This window comes from Mytilus galloprovincialis, chromosome 14 (genome assembly GCF_965363235.1).
Source record: "Mytilus galloprovincialis chromosome 14, xbMytGall1.hap1.1, whole genome shotgun sequence".
Taxonomy (NCBI): domain Eukaryota; kingdom Metazoa; phylum Mollusca; class Bivalvia; order Mytilida; family Mytilidae; genus Mytilus; species Mytilus galloprovincialis.
The window spans coordinates 52,912,040-52,932,302 of NC_134851.1; the positions used below are offsets into that span (position 1 = coordinate 52,912,040).

Genomic DNA, 20,263 nt, shown 5'->3' on the forward strand with positions numbered 1-20,263 from the left:
AAATATTATTACCGATACCATTACATACACCAATTATATATATATATTTGATATTGTATGATGTGACCTATGACCTTTGACTGCCTATTCGACCATTTTGCAAACAAATTTCTGATGATATTTATTTACATCTATTTTTTAGTAATTGTTTTTATCCTGATGGAAAATATGAATAAGATATTTTTCATACATATACAAAATTTAAAATAAAAACATTTATAGTTTAAAATTAAGTTTACTGTTAACATTTCTCTTGGATATTCAAAATCATTTAGAAAAACTCTGCAATTAGTAAGATAGTTCCAGTTAGTCAGAAATTTGTTTCAAATCCTTATTCAAGTTCCAAATCTTATTTCCTATTGTATCATTTTGTGTTGTGTCATCATTTGTTGTCAGTCGTCAAACAAGTAAACTCCATTTTTCTGATGAATTGCATCATTGACACTTTTCTGGCTATGATACAATGCAAAATAGTTTATTTCAATATAGACTATGGTGAGAGAGAAGACTCTTGTATCTTTTTTACCCTTGCATTATGGCCCATGCATCAGTGACTTTGTAGCTAAGAAACAGGTTTACTTTCTTAATAAAGTGTGGAATATTTTGACAATATAGTTCTTGACCTTATTAAAAATAAAAGAAAGAAGGAAATGTTTTGATCTTTATATGATTGCGGAAATGGTTTACAAAATGATGTTGCATAGACTATATAGAATTTTTAATTAAACAATGTCCTAAATACTCCACACTTAAATGAAAGTCATTCCGTCAAAATTGACAAGACGCCAGACAAAGACAGGTGAGGTAAAATTAGTAGAAAGCAAGGTCAAGGTGAGTAATAAGATTAACTCTGTTTTGTAGCTCGAAGCACTGCTTCTTCTGAAGGCATCCCTGAAAAACCAGAAGACATCGAAGAAATGATTGAAAGAGTCAAGGAGATTGCTCCAACAGAATCAAAACCTAAAGTTATTACAGTGGAAGAACTTTCTGATGGAGATAAGTGGGTCAGCTTAGATGTCGTAAAAGAAGAGGAGGAAATTTCTTCAGAAGAAGAAAAACCAAAAGAAATTACTGTTGAAGAAACTCCTATTAAACAGGAAATAAGTGATGTTGAAATATCTGCTCCTCTAGTAGTAACTGAAGAAACTGTTCGAGAAACAATTCAGGTTACAAAAGAAACTGAGGAAATTCCAGAGAAAATCACAAAAGAAGAAAAATTCAAGGAGTCAATTGAAATAACACCAAAGATGCCAGAAGAAACAGAAAGTGAAGTTCCTGCTCCTCAAGACGTTTTGGAGGAAACCTTCAGAGAAACAATTCAAGTCACTGAAGAAACAAAAGAAATTCCTGAAAAAATCACAGATGTGAAAAAATTCAAAGAGACTATTGAAATAACATCTGGCAAACCAGAAACAATAGAAATAGAATTTGAGGCTCCAAAGCCAGAGGAAACATCCAAAGAAACAGTGGAAGTAACAAAAACTGAGGAAACTATTGAAATTGTAGAAGAAGGACCTTCTGATGAAGAAGTAACAGAGGAAACAAAATATAAAGAGTCCATCGAAATATTACCAGAGAAACCTGAAATGGTAGAGATAGAATTTAATGTTCCTGTCAAGGAGACTATAGAAATTTCTACAACAACAGAAGTTACAGAAGATATGCCAACAGAAATATCTGAAGAAACTAAATACACAGAATCAATAGAGATTTCTCCTAAAAAACCTGAGGTGGTTGAACTTACTTTTGAAGCTCCTCAACCAAAGGAAACTGTCACAGAAACTGTTGAAGATACCACTGAGGAAAAACAAGTGGTAACAACTGTTGAAATAACACCAAATGTCACTGAGGAAACATTCAGGCAAACAATTGAGATTACCCAGGAAACTGATGACATTCCAGAAGAAGTCACAGAAGATACAAAATTCAAAGAGTCAATTGAAATAGCTCCAGAAAAACCAGAAGTAGTTGAAGTTGAAGTACCTTTTACTCAGAAGATCACAGAAGAAACATTCAGTGAAACAATTGAAATTTCTGAGGAAACAGAAGAAGTTCCTGAAGAAGTTACAGAAGAAACGACATTCAAGGAGTCAATTGAGATAGCTCCAGAAAAACCAGAAGTAGTTGAAATTGAGTTTGAGGCTCCCAAACCAACAGAATCCTTTAAGGAAACAGTTGAAATAACAACTGAGGATAAACCAAAAGAACTACATGAAACAACAATTGAAATAACACCAAAGAAACCTGAAACTGTTGAAGTTGAAATTTCTGCTCCTCAAGAAGTCACAGAAGAAACATTCAGGGAAACAATTGAAATTTCTAAGGAAACAGAAGAAATTCCAGAAGAAGTCACAGAAGAAACAAAGTTCAAAGAGTCAATTGAAATAGCACCAAAGAAACCAGAAGTAGTTGAAGTTGAAGTACCTTTTACTCAGAAGATCACAGAAGAAACATTCAGTGAAACAATTGAAATTTCTGAGGAAACAGAAGTAGTTCCTGAAGAAGTCACAGAAGAAACAACATTCAAGGAGTCAATTGAGATAGCTCCAGAAAAACCAGAAGTAGTTGAAATTGAGTTTGAGGCTCCCAAACCAACAGAATCCTTTAAGGAAACAGTTGAAATAACAACTGAGGATAAACCAAAAGAACTACATGAAACAACAATTGAAATAACACCAAAGAAACCTGAAACTGTTGAAGTTGAAATTTCTGCTCCTCAAGAAGTCACAGAAGAAACATTCAGGGAAACAATTGAAATTTCTAAGGAAACAGAAGAAATTCCAGAAGAAGTCACAGAAGAAACAAAGTTCAAAGAGTCAATTGAAATAGCACCAAAGAAACCAGAAGTAGTTGAAGTTGAAGTACCTTTTACTCAGAAGATCACAGAAGAAACATTCAGTGAAACAATTGAAATTTCTGAGGAAACAGAAGAAGTTCCTGAAGAAGTCACAGAAGAAACAACATTCAAGGAGTCAATTGAGATAGCTCCAGAAAAACCAGAAGTAGTTGAAATTGAGTTTGAGGCTCCTAAACCAACAGAATCCTTTAAGGAAACAGTTGAAATAACAACTGAGGATAAACCAAAAGAACTACATGAAACAACAATTGAAATAACACCAAAGAAACCTGAAACTGTTGAAGTTGAAATTTCTGCTCCTCAAGAGGTCACAGAAGAAACATGCAGGGAAACAATTGAAATTTCTAAGGAAACAGAAGAAATTCCTGAAGAAGTCACAGAAGAAACAAAATTCAAGGAGTCAATTGAAATAGCTCCAGAAAAACCAGAAGTAGTTGAAATTGAAGTACCTTTTAGTCAGAAGATCACAGAAGAAACATTCAATGAAACAATTGAAATTTCTGAGGAAACAGAAGAAGTTTCAAAAGAAACAACATTCAAGGAGTCAATTGAGATAGCTCCAGAAAAACCAGAAGTAGTTGAAATTGAGTTTGAGGCTCTTAAACCAACAGAATCCTTTAAAGAAACAGTTGAAATAACAACTGAAGAAAAACCAGGAGAATTACAGGAAACAACCATTGAAATAACACCAAAGAAACCGGAAACTGTACCAACTGAAACAATGGAACAATTACCAGAAATAGAAGAAACAAAAACTTTCAAGAAACCAGTTGTCAGAGAGCAGCCTGGGGAAATTGAAATAGACTTAGAATTTCCTACAGACAAACTTGAGACCTACAGGGAATCTATTGAGGTTTCTAAAGTACCAGAAGATGTTTCAGAGGAGACTTTTGTTGAAACTATTGATATTAACCAGCCATCTGCTGTTGAGATTCAGTTCTCTGGACCAAAAGAGGAAACATTCGAAGAAACAGTAGAAATTACGACTACAGTGGACAAAACAATTGAAACTGTAGAAAAAACAGAAGATACAACATACACTGAGAATGTAGAGATTATGCCAAAAAGACCTAGTGTTGTAGAGGGAGATATATCAGCCCCTCAGACAGTAGAGGAAATAACCTTCAGGGAGACAATAAATGTCACGAAGGAGGAAGAAAAACCAGAGGAGACAATTCCAACCACAGAAACATTTAAAGAAACAGTTGAGATTACAACGGAGAAGAAACCTGAAATTGTTGAAATTGAGATAGATGTTTCTAAAGAAACAGATGATGAAAAGGAAGCTATTGCTCCAAATCAAGAACAGGAAATAACTTTCAGAGATACCTTGGAGTTTACTAAAGAAGCCCAAGAAGTTCCAAAAGTGGAAGAACAAGTGTTTACTAAGGGTATTGTAACAGTACAACCAACAATTACTGAGGTTGAAGCTCCTCAAAGTGAAACTCATGTTTCATTCAGAGAACAAATCGAGATTCAGAAGGAAGAATTACCAGAAGAAGAAAAACCAACCTTTAAAGAATCCATTGAATTTTCTCAGAGACCATCTGAAGAAGTTAAAATTGACATTGAGTTGCACAAAGAAGAAACCGTAGCAACTTTTAAAGAAACTGTTGAAATTACAACAGAAGAGGAAGAAATTCCAAAGGAAATAATCTCAGAAGAAACATATAGAGAAACTGTTGAAATCACAGAAGAAAAAGAAGATATTCCTGAGGAAGTTACTGAAGTGGAACACTTTAAGGAAACAATCGAAATTCAGCCTGAAACCCAAAAGGAAGAAGTTGAATTACAAATAACAGTTGGAGTTCCTGAAACTACAACTTCAGTCAAAGAGGTTTATGAAATAACAGAAGAAACTTTGGAACAGGAGGTTCCTGTTCCATCTGAAGAAACTGTTGAAGAAACAAGAACAACAATTGAAATTCAAAAAGAGGTTATCCCAGAAAATATTAGTCAGACAGAAGTAGTTTCTCAACAGATTACCACAGAGACATTTGAAGAAACTCTCACCATTGAAGAGAAACCAACAGAGACCACTACTGTTGACATGTCAGTGATGATTTCTAAGGATGTCAAACCATCACAAGTTCAGGAAGAAACAACTCAACCAGAATCTGTTTCAGAAGAATATCCACAACAGGAAGTTGAACAACCAACACAAGAAGTTGTTGAAGAAATAACGGAAACAATTACAGTTGAAAAAGATCAGCCATCTATTGCACCAGTAACTGAGGAAAATGTTCCTGAGGTAGTAGCTGATATACAGGACATTGTTGAAACTAAGCCAACAGAAAACCAGGAAGTTTCAATTGAAGTGAAACCAATGACAACAGAAGAAGCTCCATCTGAAATCTCAACAGAGGAAGCTGTCACACCTTCTGATGTCATCAGTCAAATTGACATTGAAACTAAAGAAGTTATCTCAGAACAAATTGAAACAATTACAACTACAACTGAAGTCGTTACTGAAGAAGAAGTACCTTCAGATATTGAGGTAAAAGAAACAGAAAAGGTAACAGAAATTGTAACAGAAGTACCAATAGTAATTCCTGATGAAATTTCTGAAGAAACAACTGAAACTGTTGAGGAAACTAAACCATCTGTTACAGAGGTTGAGATTGAAATCGAGCAAGAAAAAGTGCCACAAGAAATATCTACTACAGTTTATGAAAAATATGCAGAAGAAGTTGTCAAGGAGATAGTGGAATCTGCAATATCAGAGGAAGAAAAGTTGACACAAGTTACTCAGGAAGAACAACTTGAGCTGAAGGAGACACCTATTGAAATTGAAGAACTAACAGAGGACACACCACATGTAGAAGAACAAGAAGAAGTGAAAACAGTAATAGCTGAAGAGGAAACACCAATGAAAACAGACCTAATATCAGAAGAAGCTGAAACTGAACAACCAGAAGAAATCACTGCCGAGGTAATTGAGAAATATGCTGAACAATTCACAAAACAAATTATTGCATCTGTTATCACTGATGAAGCTACTGCAACAAAAGTTGCTGAAGAGAAGGAAACTGCACTAGAAACAAAACCCTCTGTAGAAGATAGGAAACCTTCAATTGTTGATGTAGAGCAAGATATTGTCTCTGAAGAGGAAACTATAGAAATAAGAACAGAATCAGAGGAAACACCATCGGAGAAAACTGAAGTTGAAATGGTTGTCAAACCTGAAGTTGAGGAAGAGAAACCTTCTGAAGTCCCAACTGAAGAATCAACAGTTACCTATGAGGAAACTCTTGAAATCACAACAGAATTAGAGGAAACACCATCTGAGAAAACTGAAGTTGAAACTGTTGTCAAACCTGAGGTTGAGGAAGAGAAACCTTCTGAAGTCCCAACTGAAGAATCAACAGTTACCTATGAGGAAACTCTTGAAATTACAACAGAATCAGAGGAAACACCATCTGAGAAAACTGAAGTTGAAATTGTTGTCAAACCTGAGGTTGAGGAAGAGAAACCTTCTGAAGTACCAACTGAAGAATCAACAGTTACCTATGAGGAAACTCTTGAAATCACAACAGAATTAGAGGAAACACCATCTGAGAAAACTGAAGTTGAAACTGTTGTCAAACCTGAGGTTGAGGAAGAGAAACCTTCTGAAGTCCCAACTGAAGAATCAACAGTTACCTATGAGGAAACTCTTGAAATTACAACAACAGAATCAGAGGAAACACCATCTGAGAAAACTGAAGTTGAAATTGTTGTCAAACCTGAAGTTGAAGAGGAGAAACCTTCTGAAGTCCCAACTGAAGAATCAACAGTTACCTATGAGGAAACTCTTGAAATTACAACAGAATCAGAGGAAACACCATCTGAGAAAACTGAAGTTGAAACTGTTGTCAAACCTGAGGTTGAGGAAGAGAAACCTTCTGAAGTCCCAACTGAAGAATCAACAGTTACCTATGAGGAAACTCTTGAAATTACAACAGAATCAGAGGAAACACCATCTGAGAAAACTGAAGTTGAAATTGTTGTCAAACCTGAAGTTGAAGAAGAGAAACCTTCTGAAGTACCAACTGAAGAATCAACAGTTACCTATGAGGAAACTCTTGAAATCACAACAGAATTAGAGGAAAAACCATCTGGGAAAACTGTAGTTGAAATTGTTGTCAAACCTGAAGTTGAAGAAGAGAAACCTTCTGAAGTACCAACTGAAGAATCAACAGTTTCCTATGAGGAAACTCTTGAAATTACAACAGAATCAGAGGAAACACCATCTGAGAAAACTGAAGTTGAAATTGTTGTCAAACCTGAAGTTGAAGAAGAGAAACCTTCTGAAGTCCCAACTGAAGAATCAACAGTTACCTATGAGGAAACTCTTGAAATTACAACAGAATCAGAGGAAACACCATCTGAGAAAACTGAAGTTGAAATTGTTGTCAAACCTGAAGTTGAAGAAGAGAAACCTTCTGAAGTACCAACTGAAGAATCAACAGTTACCTATGAAGAAACTCTTGAAATTACAACAGAATCAGAGGAAACACCATCTGAGAAAACTGAAGTTGAAATTGTTGTCAAACCTGAAGTTGAAGAAGAGAAACCTTCTGAAGTCCCAACTGAAGAATCAACAGTTACCTATGAGGAAACTCTTGAAATTACAACAGAATCAGAGGAAACACCATCTGAGAAAAGTGAAGTTGAAACTGTTGTCAAACCTGAGGTTGAGGAAGAGAAACCTTCTGAAGTCCCAACTGAAGAATCAACAGTTACCTATGAGGAAACTCTTGAAATTACAACAGAATCAGAGGAAACACCATCTGAGAAAACTGAAGTTGAAATTGTTGTCAAACCTGAAGTTGAAGAAGAGAAACCTTCTGAAGTACCAACTGAAGAATCAACAGTTACCTATGAGGAAACTCTTGAAATCACAACAGAATTAGAGGAAAAACCATCTGGGAAAACTGTAGTTGAAACTGTTGTCAAACCTGAAGTTGAAGAAGAGAAACCTTCTGAAGTCCCAACTGAAGAATCAACAGTTACCTATGAGGAAACTCTTGAAATTACAACAGAATCAGAGGAAACACCATCTGAGAAAACTGAAGTTGAAATTGTTGTCAAACCTGAAGTTGAAGAAGAGAAACCTTCTGAAGTACCAACTGAAGAATCAGCAGTTTCCTATGAGGAAACTCTTGAAATTACAACAGAATCAGAGGAAACACCATCTGAGAAAACTGAAGTTGAAATTGTTGTCAAACCTGAGGTTGAGGAAGAGAAACCTTCTGAAGTCCCAACTGAAGAATCAACAGTTACCTATGAGGAAACTCTTGAAATCACAACAGAATCAGAAGAAACACCATCTAAGAAAACTGAAGTTGAAATTGTTGTCAAACCTGAAGTGGAAGAAGAGAAACCTTCTGAAGTACCAACTGACGAATCAACAGTTACCTATGAGGAAACTCTTGAAATCACAACAGAGGAAAAAGAAACTCCTTCTGAGAAGACTGAAGCTGAAATTGTTGTCAAACCTGAGGTTGAAGAAGAAAAACCTTCTGAGGTACCAACCCAAGCATCAACAGTTACCTATGAGGAAACTCTTGAAATTACAACAAAGGAAAAAGAAACTCCTTTTGAGAAAACTGAAGTTGAAATTGTTGTCAAACCTGAAGTTGAAGAAGAGAAACCTTCTGAAGTACCAACTGAAGAATCAACAGTTTCCTATGAGGAAACTCTTGAAATTACAACAGAACCAGAGGAAACACCATCTGAGAAAACTGAAGTTGAAATTGTTGTCAAACCTGAAGTTGAAGAAGAGAAACCTTCTGAAGTACCAACTGAAGAATCAACAGTTACCTATGAGGAAACTCTTGAAATTACAACAGAATCAGAGGAAACACCATCTGAGAAAACTGAAGTTGAAATTGTTGTCAAACCTGAAGTTGAAGAAGAGAAACCTTCTGAAGTACCAACTGACGAATCAACAGTTACCTATGAGGAAACTCTTGAAATCACAACAGAGGAAAAAGAAACTCCTTCTGAGAAGACTGAAGCTGAAATTGTTGTCAAACCTGAGGTTGAAGAAGAAAAACCTTCTGAGGTACCAACCCAAACATCAACAGTTACCTATGAGGAAACTCTTGAAATTACAACAAAGGAAAAAGAAACTCCTTTTGGGAAAACTGAAGTTGAAATTGTTGTCAAACCTGAAGTTGAAGAAAAGAAACCTTCTGAAGTACCAACTGAAGAATCAACAGTTTCCTATGAGGAAACTCTTGAAATTACAACAGAATCAGAGGAAACACCATCTGAGAAAACTGAAGTTGAAATTGTTGTCAAACCTGAGGTTGAGGAAGAGAAACCTTCTGAAGTCCCAACTGACGAATCAACAGTTACCTATGAGGAAACTCTTGAAATCACAACAGTATCAGAGGAAACACCATCTGAGAAAACTGAAGTTGAAATTGTTGTCAAACCTGAAGTTGAAGAAGAGAAACCTTCTGAAGTACCAACTGAAGAATCAACAGTTACCTATGAAGAAACTCTTGAAATTACAACAGAATCAGAGGAAACACCATCTGAGAAAACTGAAGTTGAAATTGTTGTCAAACCTGAAGTTGAAGAAGAGAAACCTTCTGAAGTACCAACTGAAGAATCAACAGTTACCTATGAAGAAACTCTTGAAATTACAACAGAATCAGAGGAAACACCATCTGAGAAAACTGAAGTTGAAATTGTTGTCAAACCTGAAGTTGAAGAAGAGAAACCTTCTGAAGTACCAACTGAAGAATCAACAGTTACCTATGAGGAAACTCTTGAAATTACAACAGAATCAGAGGAAACACCATCTGAGAAAACTGAAGTTGAAATTGTTGTCAAACCTGAAGTTGAAGAAGAGAAACCTTCTGAAGTACCAACTGACGAATCAACAGTTACCTATGAGGAAACTCTTGAAATCACAACAGAGGAAAAAGAAACTCCTTCTGAGAAGACTGAAGCTGAAATTGTTGTCAAACCTGAGGTTGAAGAAGAAAAACCTTCTGAGGTACCAACCCAAACATCAACAGTTACCTATGAGGAAACTCTTGAAATTACAACAAAGGAAAAAGAAACTCCTTTTGGGAAAACTGAAGTTGAAATTGTTGTCAAACCTGAAGTTGAAGAAAAGAAACCTTCTGAAGTACCAACTGAAGAATCAACAGTTTCCTATGAGGAAACTCTTGAAATTACAACAGAATCAGAGGAAACACCATCTGAGAAAACTGAAGTTGAAATTGTTGTCAAACCTGAGGTTGAGGAAGAGAAACCTTCTGAAGTCCCAACTGACGAATCAACAGTTACCTATGAGGAAACTCTTGAAATCACAACAGTATCAGAGGAAACACCATCTGAGAAAACTGAAGTTGAAATTGTTGTCAAACCTGAAGTTGAAGAAGAGAAACCTTCTGAAGTACCAACTGAAGAATCAACAGTTACCTATGAAGAAACTCTTGAAATTACAACAGAATCAGAGGAAACACCATCTGAGAAAACTGAAGTTGAAATTGTTGTCAAACCTGAAGTTGAAGAAGAGAAACCTTCTGAAGTACCAACTGAAGAATCAACAGTTACCTATGAAGAAACTCTTGAAATTACAACAGAATCAGAGGAAACACCATCTGAGAAAACTGAAGTTGAAATTGTTGTCAAACCAGAAGTTGAAGAAGAGAAACCTTCTGAAGTCCCAACTGACAAATCAACAGTTACCTATGAGGAAACTCTTGAAATCACAACAGAGGAAAAAGAAACTCCCTCTGAGAAAACTGAAGTTGAAATTGTTGTCAAACCTGAGGTGGAAGAAGAAAAGCCTTCTGAAGTACCAACTGAAGAATCAACAGTTACCTATGAGGAAACTCTTGAAATTACAACAGAATCAGAGGAAACACCATCTGAGAAAACTGAAGTTGAAATTGTTGTCAAACCTGAAGTTGAAGAAGAGAAACCTTCTGAAGTCCCAACTGAAGAATCAACAGTTACCTATGAGGAAACTCTTGAAATTACAACAGAATCAGAGGAAACACCATCTGAGAAAACTGAAGTTGAAATTGTTGTCAAACCTGAAGTTGAAGAAGAGAAACCTTCTGAAGTCCCAACTGAAGAATCAACAGTTACCTATGAGGAAACTCTTGAAATCACAACAGAATCAGAGGAAACACCATCTGAGAAAACTGAAGTTGAAATTGTTGTCAAACCTGAAGTTGAAGAAGAGAAACCTTCTGAAGTACCTACTGACGAATTAACAGTTACCTATGAGGAAACTCTTGAAATCACAACAGAGGAAAAAGAAACTCCTTCTGAGAAGACTGAAGCTGAAATTGTTGTCAAACCTGAGGTTGAAGAAGAAAAACCTACTGAAGTCCCAACTGAAGAAACTCCTGTGACTTTTGAGGAAAATATTACAATAGTAAAAGAAGAAATTGAAAAGCCTGTTGTTGAGATAACTGAAAAGACCACAGAACAAACCATAGCAGAGACTGTTTCAGTTGAAGAAATTGAAAGTAAACCTGAAAAAGTTGAAACAACTATTTCTATTAATGTTGAAGAATCTTTAAAGGCAGAGGCTAATATTGACATTTCTGTGGCAGAGTTGAAAGCTCCTGAAATTATCAAACATCTTACAAGTATCAAAATACCAGAAGGAAAAGAACTGGTTTTGACTGTGGAGTATATCAGTCAGCCTGAATCTGTAGTTACTTGGTTTGTTGATGAACAACCATTGGTAGAGCAAGCAGAGTATAAAATCACTATTGAGAAGACCTTTAGTACTCTTGTCATTTCTGAGATCTCCCCTGAGGATGAAGGGGAATACAAGGTGGTTGTAGAGAATGACATTGGTCAAACCACCACAACCTGTTTTGTACAGGTCATACGTAAGTAGTAAAAAAAATAATAAGGGTCACAGGTATTGCAAGATAATTAGGTCAAATATTGTTAAAATAGGGTTCAATGTTTTAAGGACAGTATATTAAAACCCCTATAAAGCATATTTTTTACAGTTTTTTCTGAGGATGTTTGTGTTTTCAAATTTTGACCTCTGAAAATATGGCTTGATCAAAGTTATGAAAGGAATAATGGCAGATAAAGTTGCAATTACAGTTTGAAGGTTTCAGGTAGCTTTACATAGATATTGGTATTTAAACAAAATTTATGATGCCATGTTTTATCCTAAGAACTTTTCCATCATGATCCTCACAAATTCTTCCAAAAGATCAGTTTACCAGAACAATTCCTCCTGAAGAATATTTCCACTTGTCCTTCCAAAATCTTGCATTCCTGTACTTCTTACCATATTATTTGCATGTATCTGCTAAAGAATCAATTAATTCCGATCATTTTGAAGTATTTTGTAAAGATGAGTTTTGTCAATATATTAAAATAATTCTGCTAAATATAAATGTTTCCTTTGAAAATGATAAACAATGTCGGTGAATTAAATCATTTCTTAATTTAAATAAATATACTTAAAAATTTTAATTGTTGAATATTTGATAGTAATTATATTTTTACATTTATTCTTGTAAGTCCTACAAAATTTTACTGATATTTTTATTTATTTTTTAAAAACAGCTTTTGAAGTTGAAGAGAAACCGAAAGAGACTACTGTTGAAATGACAACAAAACTAACTGAAGAAACTACAGAAGAGGTCAAGGAGGTCACTGCCATGGAGATTGAGGTCACAAAAAAACCAAAAGAGGTTGTATCTATGGAGATTGAAGTGAAGGAGGAGAAACCATCAGACCTAACAACTGTTGAAATAGAGGTCAAGGATCAACCTAAAAGCACTGTTTCTATGGAGATTGAGGTTGAAGAACAGCCAACAGAAACTATTATCACTGAAGTAGAGGTCAAGGAGAAACCAACCGAAAAGGTCACAACAGAAATCCATGTTACTAAAGATGAAGAATCTACCCTAACCTTTGAAGTTGAAAAACCATCAAAACCAGGTACGTGTTCAGTTAAATGAGAAGTGTGTAAACATCAGCTGGGTGATTAAGACATTTCTGTTCCTTCATATACTATAAAATGTTACAAGATTTATTATAAAATGAATTGAATTATCTAACAATACCATGAAACGAATGGAATGATAAATTTTATTGGAATAGTTTTTTTCATCTGATCATTGTCAGTTTGAAAAAAGAATATTAACCAAGTATCCATGAATGTCAGATGTCTTGAGTTCCTGTCTTATTTAAGTATATCCCATATCTTTTATTCATGGCATGTTCTATTTATATCAATGTTAATGGAAGATAAAATTAATATTAGCACTTTTGGTAACATTTTTGTGTTATGTTTTTTATATTCTTTTTATTATAGATACAAAAGAAAGAGAAATTCCGGAGATAGCTCCGGCCCCCAAAGAGGTCGAAGAAGGGGTCCCTGAAGCTCCCCGTTTCATAGAGACCCTCCAACAACATATCGATGTGATAGAAGGCACACCGGTCACATTACAATGTGTCACAGTGGGACAGCCTACTGTCACATGGTACCAGGTAAGGGCACATAACTCTCATAGAGACCATCCAACAACATATCGATGTGATAGAAGGCACACCGGTCACATTACAATGTGTCACAGTGGGACAGCCTACTATCACATGGTACCAGGTAAGAGCACATAACTCTCAGCAAGAAAGGAAGAACAACTTTCTTTATAATTGTGATATAATTTACACATAAAGGCTTCAATATGCATTCCTTGTCATGGTTCATTAATCAAACATCTGGTCCAAGTAGCAATCAGAAAAGAAGAGGTATGATAGCCATTATCTGCCCCTGAATTTACACAAAAAAGAAAATCCTTCAATCCTTTCAAAATTGTTTGTTGAATTTAAAGATTAATAAGATGGTATATGAACATTTATTAGAAATATTGTCTAAAATGCTGTTGAGTGGACATCTCAAAGACATTTGAATTTATCATTGATTCTGTTAAAAAAAATTTAAATGGGAAATTTGTAATAGAAATCTAGTTACAAGAAATTTACCTAAATATTTTATAGGATGATGAGCCACTCGAAGAAAGCGACCATTTTGTTGTGGAATTTGACAGTGGCGTTTGTCGCTTAACTATTAGCGACATTTTCCTGGAGGATGAAGCTGAATACAAATGCACAGCAGTAAATGAATTTGGCAGTGCCAGTACTATTGTAGAACTTTTCGTTGAAAGTAAGACATCATCCAAGAGTATCATACAATCTTTCCTGTCACAATTGACTCTCATTGAAATCTTGAACTTAATCATATCATTAGCTAGACCTGTAGATTCAGTTTATTTTGATCACATGAGGAATAATTTTATGAAATTTAAACCACAGAATTTTATCAAATGTTGTTAAATTATAACTGCAATTAAAAAAAATTATCTTTTGAAAAGTTTTTGAATAGACATTTCAGATCGTACTTTGACCTATAATGGTTTACTTTACAAATTGTGACTTGGATGGAGAGTTGTCTCATTGGCACTCATACCACACCTTCTTATATCTAATATTTTGGATTATATTTCTCGTAATTATTAATCTAATGCTGAAAATCCTTATTTATTCAGATTCCTTAAGTTTTTAAGTTCCTCATGTGATGTATAAATGAAATATTGATTAGAATTAGCACAGAAATAAGAAATGCATTGGTAGAGTAGCTAGTTATCTCAACAGAGAAAAGATCAGGAACATCATGCTTTAGTAGAATAGTTTATTTATATGTAGAGGATAAGACCCTGACAGTCTAAAATAACTGTCTTAAACTTAAAAGTTCAACTTTACACTAAATTTTTTTATTTTTTCTAATCCTTTTGGAATATATATTGTTTTTGTTGCGAAGCTTAGTTTAAGGCTGATTAAAAATAAACTTTTAGAGTATTGATTGATGACCCTCTTTTAAATTTTAGGAGGTTATTTTTAGATATAACATCTACATCGGAAAAAAACAAGGTTATTTTCAATAATAACATCAATATTGGAAAAAGCATATTCTGCTATTGAATTTTATGATCTTTGAGAAAAATTGAAAAGTATTTCATTGAGTGCTTCACTTTATATCAAAATTTCTGACCATTTTAAAATATCATGTGTTTGAACTTGATTATGTTTGACAAGCTACCTTTGCTTCTGATGATAGGAATGTTATTATTGTTAAGTCTATTTTTTTAAATAGAATATTTTTGTAAACAACTGTCTCAAATAATTTTGCCTTCCATTGTGAAGATAAGTTTTAAAGGGAGATAACTAAGTCAAATATACCACATATCATGTACAAGGCCACATTATACATGTAGTACACAGTCTGATAAATGGCAAACTATTGTTATTTACTATATTTTTGTATTTTTTCACATTTGTAATTGGTTGCTACTTTCACCAATAAAATTTACAAGACATTTATCGTCTCAATCAGTAGCATGCTGGAAAATGGAATGTCTATTTATAAGTGTGGCGTGATGTATAATGTGGCTTATTGTACTGTTATATAAATAGCTTAATTATTTATACTCCAATTACCTCCCTATAGTTACCCCCTATAACATTCTTCAAAACTAACTGAAGTCAATGTTGTATGCTCATTTATTTAAAACAAATTACTGGGTTCACTTTAATTTTTTAATATTTAATCTATGATGACTTGAAATTGATTACAAAACTAAGATGAAAGATATACACATTTTAATTGATAATGATTAATTCCCTGTTTTTTGGGTGTTTTTTTTTTGCATAGCCACTTTTATATTTGCTCATGCTTCCATTACATCAATTCATTTCTCAAACTGATATTTGTTTATAAAATACTCTGGGTGTAAGATTAGTTTTGCTACAGGTCTAGCTTAAAAGAAATCATTTTAATCCAAATAATCTTGACCTGCTAATTTAGTGTTGAGTGAATAAACCAAAAATAACTCCTTATATCATGGTGAGAACTAATTTGTCTTTCCATTCATCACATCATCAAATATTAAACCAACAGTTTCTTTATTATGGATAATTCACCATATTCTTATTGAAATTGTCATCTTGAGCAAAATAAGTCTTAAACAATTAAAAACAACACACGAAACGTTAATAGAGGTAAGAACAGAATTGTATATGGCTTAATGACTGTTTGTTCTTGTAGATTTGTCTTGTCAGTTAATTAACTATAAAATTTCTCTCTCTCTCATATCCACCTAGAGTGTCGGAATGCTGCCGAAATCTTACTGCATGAGGAAATCGTCACTATAGAGGTAGAATTGGAATTGTATTACAGAAAAGAAGACTTCAAACTGTTATAGACATATCTCTCAGATCTGACATTTTATACTTGGAATTGACATTCATATAGAAAATTATCAATATTTTTATATTTACGAAAAAAGAAGCACACATTAAGGGGAAACTAGTAAAAATATCTATTATTCAGAGATTGAACACACATTTCTATGGTAAAATGAAAGGCGACTTTGTGTTTTCCTGACAAACACATAGCTAAATAGTTTAAGATTTTCTTTCCAACATTGCTAAATTTATTTCCCCTTAATAGTCGGCTTCCTTCTATCTTTGCAATGACTGTAAAATATGTTAAATTGGAGACATTTGCCAGAGACAAAAATGTGGACAGCATTGTAATCAAGTTAAGATATTGTTCTTTAAGAATGATTTATATGAGGGCAAATTATTTAGGGAAGGGGTATAATGTAACAGTTGGTGTTACCAGTGTCTTGAAGCATTCACAAGCAGCAGCATATGTATGAATTAGTCTTAGAAAACAGCATGCCAAATGTAGCTCAGTAGTTTAGACTAGTTTTAAAATTAGTGCAAATTTATTTACATTTGAAAATTAAAAAAAATGAGAAAAGTAAATGATGAAAATATTTCATTTTAGAACCTCATATTGCTGCTGAAAGTGAACAAGACATTGTTGGCACTCGTGTGGCACAAGAAATAAGAGAAGAGGAACAATTAACTACAATAGGTTGGGAACACTTGTGCTTTGGTGATGAATGCATGCAACTTTACATAATACTCTTTGTCCTGTCATTGATTGTGTGCCCCTTTTGTTCATGGTTATTGAAAGTCTTAAGTTGTTTTTGGTCTTGTTTACTTTTCTGTCTCTGGCATGGATTAGAATGAGATGCTTGGGACCAGTAATTACGATCTGTTTTAATGAAGAATCAGATAAGTGCTATCATTATCATCAATATCATTAACATTTACAATTCATAAAATAAAAATGAAAACCAAGAAAAATTTAATACTGCAATTTTTAGAACATTACAACTAAAGTTGGACCCTCTGAACTCTTATTCTAGTCTGATGATCTTAAATAAGCATCTCGTCCTAACCTATGAATGTCTCTGTCTTAAACAAATGTTAATACAGCAAATGATTGGAACATTTAATATAAGTCTACAACCAATATTGAGCATCACAATGATCAATTTAGCAATGAAGCATTCATTTGTATTAGAAAATGAAAAAAATAAAAATTAGAATCAGCTACATTTCAGTAGTGGTTGTAGACTGCAATATATGCATAGGACATGCTTTAGTTTATTTGCTTTGTTTTATGGGCTTTCCATACAAGAAGTACATAATGTACTATTTTTAGAATTTTGATTTAACACATTATTTATTTTATTTATAATTTTAATATGCTTTTTGTTGCTTTTTATTTTCTTTATTTTTTCATTTTGTTTTAGCTGATATTTAATTAGCCAGTACTCATTATACCTTATTATAAATAGGCGTTTTTATCTTTTAAAAGAATTGATATTTTTAGTATGTAGAGTTTCAGTTTCTTAGTAAAACCTCAGGGAATTTGATAGAATTTTTATAGAGAATTTGATAAAATAAATTTAATAGTTATTTTTGAGTTATGGCTAATTGTGCAATGAATAAATGTAATGAATTTATTGTAAAGGAATTTGACATCAGCATATATTTCATCATACTGAAAACGCTGATGTAAAATTTCTAGTGGAATATTCATTCATTGCATGTCATCTTCATCGAGCAAATTTCGGATTTTTTTAAATATTTTAGATTTAAATACTTTCATAAATTGATAGATAATTAAAATGACAAAAAGTAAAAGTTCATTTTTTATTAAAAGAAAAAAAAATATTTACCAAATTTAAAAACATAAAAAACATAAATATTCAATTGTCAATTAAATTTTGGACATTTTTTCTTGTAAAATGATAAAAAGATTGTAAGATGACATCTAGTGGGCAGGTGAGCATAATCTGTGATATTTTAAATTATTTAAATTGATTAATGAATATTCATTTGTAATATTCAATTTTTCTACTAAACTTGTAGAAAAAGTTGTATAGACGTGTGAATTTTTGCTTTGTTAAAACTTTGAATTTTTATAGACAGGACCAAATAAAATTTGAAAAAACCTGATGTCTCGTTTTTTTCACTATTTTTGTTGCATGCATTCTTTTCCCCAATGTTCTCGTTAATATATAGGGTTAAAGCATGCTATTTTAAATGTTAAATTAGCAAAAATTTAAATGTTTTTTTTTTTTTTAAATGTTGTTTTATAACATTTTGGTCCCTGTTTTATTTTTTTGTAAATCTTAAATTGAAAAAAAATATTACCAACCCAAGTTATCAAGGTAAGCTGACCTATAGCTCACCTGCAATTATATTGTCAAATTAGCTTTAATTTAGTTGTCATTGTGCTTGCTTTTTATGTTTTGCATTATGTCTTGACTTCTTGTCTCTTCTTCAACAATAAACAGAACTAGCATTTACCATTAAATTGTAATATCATCCTACTGGTTTAACAAAAATCAATGTTTTAAAAGTCTACATTTAGCAATTGAATTAAGTTAATAGATGAACTATTCATGGCTTGGGGTTTTTTTGCCATGTAAAATCTATTTTAGCAAATTTAATGTGAAGTCATATCACAGCTTCTTTTTTTAATTTTTATCTTTTCTTGACATTTACTTCTGCTAATTTTACAATCAGCTACAGAATTTAATATTTTAAATGATAAATGCATAGTAAATTTTACTTGTTGTATATTGCATGTTTTATGTTGTGTGTGATTTGAATGACATTGCATCTTCTTTCTTTTTCAGACTAACCACAAGACCTATTTCCATCTTTTGCTTTAATTCAGCACTTTTTATTTAATTTTTTTCAGAAAAAAGATCAGGTCTGTTTAATAAGATTTAGTTAAAAGTAATGATATTTGAGTTTAACATATTTATTTTACATTTATTATAATATTTTCAAATTCAGAAGTGCTAAGGATAAAGTTTCATCCAATCAGAGATATACAAGTTAACTTCTATGTCTCTGATGGTAGAACTTATAAAAATAATGACAGCCATTTTGCCACTTATTAATATTTTTGTCTAGATGCATGTGTCTATTTTTAGCTTCAGTATTTATTACCCAGCATGCCATTGTCTTCACTGTATTTGGTAAGAGAAAAATTGTCGCCAAGCATGTCACTGACCCCACTGTATATGGTAAGAGAGAAATTTTATATGTTTCTGATCAAATTATATTCGTTACGGACACAGCTAAAAAAGCCAATGGAGGATTCAAACTAACCAAGCTTTCGGTTAGATTTGCTGTTGGTTGTAAACTACTTTGTAATATGGAAAGAATGAATAACACCACAGAAAAAAAAGTTTTCTGAAGATTTATATTGTTTGGTTTCATAAACAATCATGGTTCAAGCTTGGAATGTTTTATAAATTCTGAGAACTTCAACATTGAGTATTAGATTCATATTTGGTTTAATTTTGTATACACATTGAACTACAACAAAAAACAATTAAAAACTGAAACAACTTATATGGAGAAGTGTTGCACCAAAAAAAAATTGGAATTATCAAAAACTAAACTAAATCAGATGTAAAGTATTGCTGACAGAAACTACGATTTTTTTTCCCTGTCTTTATCAAAAGGAAATCAAGTTTGAATTCTTCAGGTATTTCATGAACATATTAGATTTGACCCTGTTATAGATTATGACATACTACATATCAATGAAAAAGGAAATGAGGTAATTGTCAAAGAGACAGCAATCTCCGACAGTTTTTCTTGAACACCAAATAAATTTTCGGTTTCGTTGATTGTCGATTAGTTATTCATTGTTTGAGTATTTTCAGTGTAAAACAAAGAATTGAAATAAGCAGGTTATTAGATTTTGTGATTGCATTGAACCTCAAAAGCTACCAAAAAAATACCATACAAACATATATACTACAGCAGTATAAGGAAACCCTCAAATCAGGAACCTGTAAAATTATTCAACAACAACAACAAAAAAAGAAGAAAAAGACTGATGTAAAAAGGTTGAAAAGTGAAGACACTCTTGTGTGGTCAGTGTAACCTAGTCACTAGAATTTCTCCAAGGTACCATATAGTTAACGTGAAAAGATTTTCATTGATTAGGGTTGAGTCGGATTGATA

At 33.0% G+C, this 20,263-nt stretch overlaps 1 protein-coding gene across 22 annotated transcripts in view; it reads left to right on the top strand.

The window, feature by feature from the left end:
* The window catches only part of LOC143058355 (uncharacterized), a 295,609-nt gene that overhangs the window by 109,665 nt on the left and 165,681 nt on the right, over nt 1–20,263 (top strand). For 20 of the 22 annotated variants that reach the window (XM_076231837.1, XM_076231830.1, XM_076231829.1 and 17 more), the window contains 5 exons: nt 862–11,715; nt 12,413–12,790; nt 13,167–13,342; nt 13,853–14,018; nt 16,704–16,793. In XM_076231837.1, coding sequence (XP_076087952.1) covers nt 862–11,715; nt 12,413–12,790; nt 13,167–13,342; nt 13,853–14,018; nt 16,704–16,793 — 11,664 coding nt within the window. The remainder of the gene's footprint in view (nt 1–861; nt 11,716–12,412; nt 12,791–13,166; nt 13,343–13,852; nt 14,019–16,703; nt 16,794–20,263) is intronic. The other 2 variants (XM_076231840.1, XM_076231851.1) reach the window with 2 other exon arrangements.